This window comes from Lonchura striata, chromosome 3 (assembly GCF_046129695.1).
Source record: "Lonchura striata isolate bLonStr1 chromosome 3, bLonStr1.mat, whole genome shotgun sequence".
In the NCBI taxonomy this organism is placed as follows: Eukaryota; Metazoa; Chordata; class Aves; order Passeriformes; family Estrildidae; genus Lonchura; species Lonchura striata.
The window spans coordinates 11,250,886-11,260,000 of NC_134605.1; the positions used below are offsets into that span (position 1 = coordinate 11,250,886).

At 36.1% G+C, this 9,115-nt stretch overlaps 1 protein-coding gene across 1 annotated transcript in view; it reads right to left on the reverse strand.

The window, feature by feature from the left end:
- Window positions 1–370: 370 nt before the first annotated feature.
- Window positions 371–9,115, reverse strand: part of PROX1 (prospero homeobox 1) — a 49,545-nt gene continuing 40,800 nt past the window's right edge. The window contains exon 6 of the mRNA XM_077781886.1: window positions 371–6,125. Coding sequence (XP_077638012.1) covers window positions 5,940–6,125 — 186 coding nt within the window. The 3' untranslated portion in view covers window positions 371–5,939. The remainder of the gene's footprint in view (window positions 6,126–9,115) is intronic.

Sequence of the window (9,115 nt, forward strand, 5' to 3'; positions counted from 1 at the left end):
CCAGGAAATGATTAACCAGCATCAACAAAATAGCTCACATTGGCTCCATTTAATTTAAAGGGTTATGCCTCAGACATAACAGGTCTCTTCCAGGGAGTTATTCCTTGGCAGATAGACTATTGCAAAATAACATTCATTATCTTAACCGGCGCTGTGCTGGAGGTAGGACACCGAGGCCATAAATCATTATATCAATTTTGCAAGAGGGCTGGTAGTTTCATTAATAAATAATTTGAACTAAGGGGAGAAGAAAACCTTCAGAGGAGTACAGTGTTAGGCCACAGCCTGGCCTAACAGCCAAGAGGTTCAGGAGTTCACCTCTTGTCGTAGGGCAACATAAACTTCTGGAAATAAATGTAAACAATGGCAATGAGCTTGTAATTTATATTTTATTTTGCACAAGCTTGCATATATACTGCACATACATTCAGTTTAGAGAAGATGGAAGGCACACAAGGCAATTGAACTACTGTATCCTTTAAGTGGTACAAAGCAAAAAGGTAAAAGTCTGGAGAGTATACAAAAGCTTTAAACACACAAAATAAAATCCACCCCCCCAAACATTTTTCCTGTGTTTATCTTAAATTTAGTAGCTGCCAAGCTAGAATTGTAACTTTTTTTTCAATCAATTGTCTACTGCACCTTTTTTTTCCAAACGGACAGGGGAGTCTTATTGTTTTATCTTGTCATCAATTAATATTACAGTACATCCTTGGTAATACAAAATTGTACACCTTCATCAAATAAATTAGGATAAATTAAACCAATAAATTATGCAAAATCTTCAGAACAACAGACGACAACAAAAAAAATCCACAGTTGAAATTGCCTCTAGCTAAAAAATAAAATAAAAAAAAATCAAAAATTGACTTTATCAGTTCAGTTATTGTACTATCTTCAAATTAAAGGGTCTTTATTACAAAAAAAAGAGCTTAATAATGCTATTTACAACATATTGCTAAATAATATAAAGGCAGTGTTTTGTCACTTTTGTAACTATATACATATGAGTAATGGCTGGGACAATATCAGTTTAAACCTTAACCTTTGACTCTTCTGGGCAGCATTAAAACCGACCTAAAGAGGCTTTTTTTCCCCCTCCTTTTTTTAGTTTCTGACTCTTACACCGTTATATGGTAATGAGATGGTTATTGTGTTTGTCTGCTATCTCACTCGAGTGGTACAATTAATGCAGAAGGTATGGATTTTAGAGAAAAATGTAAGCTCACTGTTTCTTCTAGATTCGTTTCTACATATCCCAGTATTTGTGCATTTGGAAGGTGGCTGCTTTGGGAGAGAGGTGACTGTGGCTCAGATGAAAAGACTGAATAAAGTCATAGTGCCACCACCTTTCATACACTAAAAAGGATATTCCTAAGAAGATACAAAGGTTAAATACCAGTTTTCATCCCAGCTCTAAATATGAGCATTTTTAGCTTCAGTTTATAGATGGTTTACAACCAACAGTTCTACAGAAAACAAAATTGCATTTCCTTCAACAGAACATTTAAGTGCAATACAGTAACTGCTTACTCATATAAACCAGTTACATTCCTTAAGGGGAGCTTTTTGAAAACAATGCGTATTGGAATTTTCAAACACAGAGTTGGTACCAGAAGGAAACATTTGCACTATTAACACCAATGATTGCTATATAATACACATGGCAAATATAGTTTTTGCTTTCACTTCTCATGTACAGTGCTCATTTTGGGGGTTTTGTAAACCACTTTCCATTTCTAATATATATATATATATATCTTTCTGTATATATATATATGTATAATCTTTCAATGCTGCTGGTGAAAATCCTATCTTTAAAGCCACAAAATCTTCACCTTTATTTCTTAATTAATATTAACCTGTGGAAAAAAAACATTTTTCTATTAACTGACTTCATATACATAGAAAAAAATTCTGCAATTTTACAGAAACTGTATTACCCATTCCCTTGACATCTGATGAAAGAGACTTAACTTTTAAAAGTAGAGAGCTGGATTTTCAAGAATGCTTTCAACTATCTACACAGTTACTGTAGTGTTTCTTATAAATTCAACAGATGTTTTCAGAATGTAGTTATTAAAATCTTATGTCTTTATGCAAGAACAGCCTTAAGGTTGAATATTTACATTGCTTTATAAAAGTTCCCCTCGATTTTCAATGTTCACCCACATACCTGGTACAGTAACAAAGATTCTGCAAACTTAAAACACTTTAATTAAATAATACTCAGAGGCACAAAGCAAACCTCAGGAATACATGGGTGAACACTTCCTTAAATAATTACTACATTCTAACATCTTCCACGTGTTTACCATTAAATGTGAAACGTTCCCATTAAACAACCAGAGATACAGTAAGAATTAAATGTTTTGTAGTTTCAAATAGAACATTCTTTTCACAAAACATAACAAATGTCTAAAATAGGTTCTTAATCTAGATAGGAAAAAGGTAAGCTTTTCACTTCATACGCCTCTTTTGTGTGTGTGTGTGTGTTTTTGTGTAAATATCCATACATATGCCCACACATGTTGTCCTGTGTGTGTGACCACATACGTATTTGTATATGCACATATGTCACGTATGAAATATTGCTTCTATACTACTTTTCATCAGGCTAAGAAAACACAAGATTTGCACCACAGTTACAAAAAATTGGCTTCTACAAGAATTTTCAAAACTTGAATGCTGCTCAAACAATTGAGAAAAAATAATTTGCGTTATCAAACTGTTCTAAAAATTCTCTTCTTCAAAAACGTATTCTCCTGCTTTGTTTTTTTTTATTTTTTTAATTTTTAAAAAGACACAAAATATGCATAGCTATCAACATTATGTCAAACAGCCGGGAAAAAAAAAAAAGTCAGTGTTTATTGCAGCTGTAGTAATTGAAAAATAAAGTTCAAAGATGAAAATTGTAAGCCACAGAAGGCACAAGAACAATTGTACTTGTGGGGGAAAAACTGGTATTTTGAAGGATTTTCTTTATCCTTCCGCTGGTGCATTTAAGGTCTAGGCACAGACTATAACCTCAAGTTTATATGCAGAAATAAATCTAATAAATTAGCAGTAAATGAATGGCAAAATGGGGTTTCTACATGAATTTTGAAATTCTTTTCCTATGTAAACCTTTCATTACAATAAAAATAGCCTCCTGCCTTTTAGCCATTTTTAGTGAAATAATATTGAGATTATTTAAAAGAAACTGGGTTGGATTCTACTTAGAATTTAATACAAACTATGCCATGTATTTGTAATTTTAGGAGAGTTGGGAGGCACAAAGGCAATATGGCTATAAAATGCAGAAAAATCACATAATTGAAATGATGAAATTATCATTAATTACTTTTTCAGACCAAGGAGGTTTTTATTTTGCTTTTAAGATGAAATTTCTATTCCTAATTCCTATGCCTCATTTACTATTGAGATTATACTAGTCATAAATAAATAAATAAATGCAACAACATCAAGTGTTGAGTACACAATTTCACTTATTTAGATTATGTGAATCCCATTGCAGCCAAATAATAATAATATTAATATTAATAATAATAATATAATAGAATAATAATAATATAAAGCAACGGTAAAATCACAGGTTGAGATGGTAGCTAGTAGTATGTCCACGTAGTATGAATAAAGTATGGCTTTGCTTTCTTATGTCCAAGGTGATGATGCAAAGTAATATTTTGCATCTGATGGTATGCCAATGATGAACTTATTGTATTAAAACTTGAGCATTTTATGCCACTTCTTCCCATAAATCAAAAAAGTGCATGAACACAATTTTCATCCTTTCTTACTCAGAATTCATTGGAGTTACATCTTTATGAAGTGTAATGTTTACCAAATCATGCACACACACAGAAAGAAAAAAGGAAAAATGAAATAAAGAAAACAAAACAAAATGAAATAAAAGAAAAGAAAGAAAAAAAAAGTCCTGCCTATTGTAAGGATACGTACAGTATTAGGTACTCTCAGGGAGTCTAAGATCAAGATTTGTTTTGCTTTTAATGCATAGTGAAAATGTTGGCACTTCATCCCATGCTATTGTCTGCATTGCCTATACTCCACAGATACTGCCAGTGCTTGAAAAGAATGACAGGGAATCGGAGGATTGTGCTGTTTAATTTGAAGTCAGCAGGTTTTTAAGGCTTTCTGCTAACAATAATTGCTTTCATCCATTTCTGTCTATCAGCAGTATTTGTAAATGAAGTGAAATTGCAATGATCAGGTCAGCTCTTTAGTCACATGGGTAAACTTTCACTCTCCAAAGTCAAAATGTAATTTTAAAATAAAGAAGATACCAATATCCTCAATGGCATAAATATAATTCAGAACTAATTAGGAACTTCCTCTAGATTTAGATTAAATTATGTAGGGGAAAATATTATTGATGATAACAATAAATTCTTACTGCATCCGTACAAAAGACGACAAAGAAAATGACAAATACAGTGTGCCATAGCATATTCAACCTTCCCCCAAACTTCTGGAGACGATTTCTTTCTGAAAACATGAGAAAAGGAGAGTCACTGAAGAAAGCATGAGAACTAGCAGCTAGCTTTCTTTCTTTCTGTCATATCGTGGTGTAGCATTCAGGCAAACCCAGATCCATCAGGGACTTTACACTGTAGCTCAGGTTTTGGTCACCACTAGCTCCAGCTTCAGAAGACAAGTGCAGCCACATTGCTCAAACAGATTTTTTTTTTAATTTATTTTTTTTTAAAGCTGCACTTACTGTAATTTTAAAAATCCAATTTGGCTATCTGAACCCTGCATAGCCAGGAGGACACTGTGATTTTTGTATAATGCTCAATTAGATTTTTATGAAAATGAAATTTTTATTCTTCTGATTAGGAAAACACTAATTATATTTTATAGCTACGTACAAGCCTTTTTTTTTTCTTTTTTTTTTTTCTTTCCTTTGCCTCAGCACTGTGAAGTGAAGACTCTTCCACTGTATCTAAGATCATTCAAAAAGTGCTTTTCAGGACAGATGTCAAATATGGACAGGAAACTTCGTATGCTGGAAAGGGAATCTTGGGGGGCAGAATGGACTAAGAAAATAATAAATTTAGGGACTAATGCCACTTAAAGTAAGACTGAGACATGGCAATATACGATGCTGAAGGTTTCATTTTTACTCTATGGAGAGTGAAATGCTTCCGCTTTAGTAAGCTGACCATATTCCAAAATTAGTGTGGTTGATACAACATTGTGCATGAATTACTGGCCTAAGCCTTCAAGAACAGTATTTGATTTGTGCAAACATCCCTTGCTGCAGTTTAGAGAAACAACCTGGCATGTTGGGTTACTGGTGCAGGGTGTCTGTCATTTCTGTAAGGAACACATGAAGCATAGGGTTTGCTTTCTTGGGTGTCACTTCTTGGAGTGAGTACCTAAAACAGATGCATTTTTTTGAAGTATGAAATAAAATCTAGTTATTGATTAAAAAGTATATAAATACAAATAAAAAAGCTCGAAGCTTATGAAATGGCTCCACAGAGTTCAGACCTTTAGCAGTATAAACATAATATAAACTTCATTGTCTGTAGTATTGTGCCATGACATTAGTCTCACCAAGACAAAATGCCACTTTGCAGCAAGCAATAAATCTGACAAAGCATTTTTAAACATAATGCCCTAACTTGCTAAGACAGGCTTTTACACGCTTCCAAACTCTTCTCCCTGAAAATTAACCCCGTTGATTCTTCAAATGTTAAGGGTCTTGGGCAAAAGTAAACCAAAGGCTGAAGTAAAATAACCATCCCCTTGGAACCGAACGAAAACTTATATCCAGGAGGGATCAGTCTAATTTCATATACATATATATATGTATGCGATACACATATATATGAAATTAAAATAGAGACACACATGACTTGGGCATCAGAAGGGGACTGCTACTTTCATACATTCATAAATAGCTGCTGAACTCTCTACTCATGAAGAAGCTCTTGTAGGCAGTTTGGGGATTTGAAAATCTCAGGGACCTCACTGTCCAGCTTACAGATGACCTTGTATATGGCCTTCTTCCAGGAAGGATCAACATCTTTGCCTGCGATAATGGCATTGAAAAACTCCCGTAACGTGATCTGAGCCACTTCCAGGAATCTCTCTGGAACCTGCTGATACAAGGAGACAATGGCATTAATACAGTTTTCAATTTCAAGTCTCTGGTTCTTCAAAGGAAACTGAGCTAAGTTCTTTCTTTCAGAAAGGGGCTTACATAGCACCTGCATTTTCTAAATGTGGCAGCCTCTATTCTCTTATGCAAAGCTGTTATATATAGTACTATAGCAATAACTTTTATAACATGTGTTAGAGATCTTTGTAAAGTCTACTGACAGAATGTAGGTAACAAAATGTTACTGTCTGAGTTGGGAGAGTAGGGGATTTATAGGATATAATTAGCAGGAGGGGAAACAAGCACGATTGTCTTTAAGGAAAGAAATCTCTGCTTGATATTTTACCCTTCCATTTATGGCCATGTCCCCCTCTCCATTTGAGAACTAATATGAAAGTTATGCATGCACAGGAAGCCCTTTGTACCTGACTTTGGTCACATCCAGTGCTGAAAGCCGTCAAAGAAGTGGGGTATCTCTGAATGCAGTTTGTAGTTTAAAACCAATCAAGCAGGAAAGCCTTCAGCTAGTGGCTTGCTTCTGTGGCTGCTTTGCTTTCTCGGGAGACACTATCGTCTTTCCTTCTTTTTCAGGAGCACACAAATACCACTCTAACCACTTTAACGGGTGCATTGTGCTCCAAGTGGCTTCCAAGCTGGGATGCTTTTAAACTCATTCGTTTTTAGGGTGAGTCAAACACCCAGCTAGAAGGCAAGTGCCACTCTCAGAAGCCCCTAAACAATGGGTGAATGTTAAAAAACCACAGCTACCTCCAAACTTTAGTAATTCATTCTAAGTAGTTGTCTCAGGCACCATCACCACCTTCTCACCCTTTGCCTTAAATAATTCAAAAGCAATTGCTCTAATGAACTACAGGGAAGTTGCAAGGTTGAGGTAATCTCCATAAAGGTATTATTTTCCACTTTTATCACGGAAATATGGCTTCACAGCTCTAGAACTGCTAATACATGGCCGGCCAGTAGCCAGCATGCTTATAATAGCAAGTATTCCCTCACTGCTATTCTTTGTCCCCTCCAGCAAGAGGAGGTCTCCGAGCTGCACTAGGAGCCACTTGAACCATTCCCATGGCAAAGAGACACTTGGGCAGCTCTCACTGATTTACTGAATTCATGCCACACTGCCAGATCAAGGCCAGTCCCTTGTTCTCTACTTCAGACTTTTCTTCCTGCCCCTTTAGAAGCCACTTCCAAAATATTTGTCTGGAAATGTGTGTGATCAGTCTGATACAAGAGAGCTCTGGAGCCTTCACTCACCTGATTGTTTGGGAAACACCAGCAGTTTGATAGCCACGTTCTGCCATCAAATAAGCATGAGATCAGCTCCCCCTGACACCAGCTGACAAACTCTGCTTCCAGAAGCCCCAGAGAAGTCCCCTGTCTACCTCTGAGAGTGCAATCCAGCCCCCACATGTTTTTGGGTTTTTTTGCTCCCAAAAGCATCTGTGGAAATTTTTATTCAACACGGTGCACAGAAAAGCACACCTTTACAGATGGTCTATTCCAGCAATTATTAAGAGATAAGAAATTAACTATTATGTTTTACTTAGTCCAGCTCAAATAAATTACTTAAAACTCCCCATGACCACTCAGCTCTTCAGGCATTTGGTAACACGTCTACAGAAAATACCATGCTTTTCTCATTCTTGCATTGCTATAAAAAATTGACATGCTTTCCTGTTCATGCAGTTCAATGCTCACACACTGTTTAACACCCTTGGTATTGCTGGGCACTAATCAAGGGGAAGGAGTTTCTGACTACTGATATTACAAATCAGGAAAAGGAGTAGATAACCAAATTTATGGAGTAGACACTGATATTAGTCCATGAGACCAAAACCTTTTGATTTTGGTATCCACTCCAGAGGACCAACACTAGATGTCTTTTTTCCCTCCCAAGCTGCTAGAGATGTGAAAGAGGCAATTACAAGCACCTACATGAGAAGCATGAAGTCTAAATGCACGAAGTCCCACCTCTGCTTCTTACCTCATGGTTACACCCATGACAACTTTAATCATGGAAGTGATGACCTGGGTTTTAAGTTGGGCCTTTGCCATTCAATTTCTGCTTGCACATTTGAAAGTTTTCCAGGTAGGGGATGCTGCTTTCCCATGGAGTAGGCAGTGTGAAACTCCTGAACCTGGAGCTTCCAGGCCTTCCACCGCTGTAGTGACACACAGACTTTTTTTTTTTTAAGACTGGGAGCTATCTTTTAAGGTCCAACTTTATTGTACCTGAGTCATATCTGCAGGGTCAGGCCTCTTTGAATCTGGTACAACAGTCTAAAGAGAGAAGCCCACAAACATAATTATGAACAAACCCAATAATTAACAAAGCCCTGTGGGGACTTTTTAAAAACCAAACTTTTCAGCTTTTTCTTCCTCTGGAGGCTTCACCTTGTAATGTTGAGTTCCTAAAGATCACCCCTGCACCTAAGGCATTAGAACCATTCATAGATCTTTCGTTTTGGGATGTTATTAGCAATTTTTCAAGTCAGACTGGATGTCACACATTATTTTGCATGTTGTAATGTGAATTGCATTGTGATTAATCCCACAGGATGGGAAGTCAGCCAACGCTCTTCCTTTCTAGAAAGAGTATATATAGTGTTTTTTATTATTTGGGATTTTTTTTAATATAAGAGAATACCAGTGAAATCCAGAGCCTGAAAATAAATATTTAAATGCATGGGTAGTTATATTTTTCAGTGGGCAATTAATCAGTCAGCCATGTTAATTATGTGTCTGGGGGTGGCACTTCCATGATTCTAAGTGATGGCAACCTATTCAGTGCATCTTTACACCTAACTGACTGAACATCTCTGAAGTAGGAACATCTGCATAAAATGCTTCAGTGACAAATAAACTCTATCTACATTGCTTTTAATAGAACCAACAATCCCTAGTATGAACCCAGGGCATTTTCTTAGCATCAGGTGGCAGCAGTCAATCAAAGAATCACACTGTGCATTC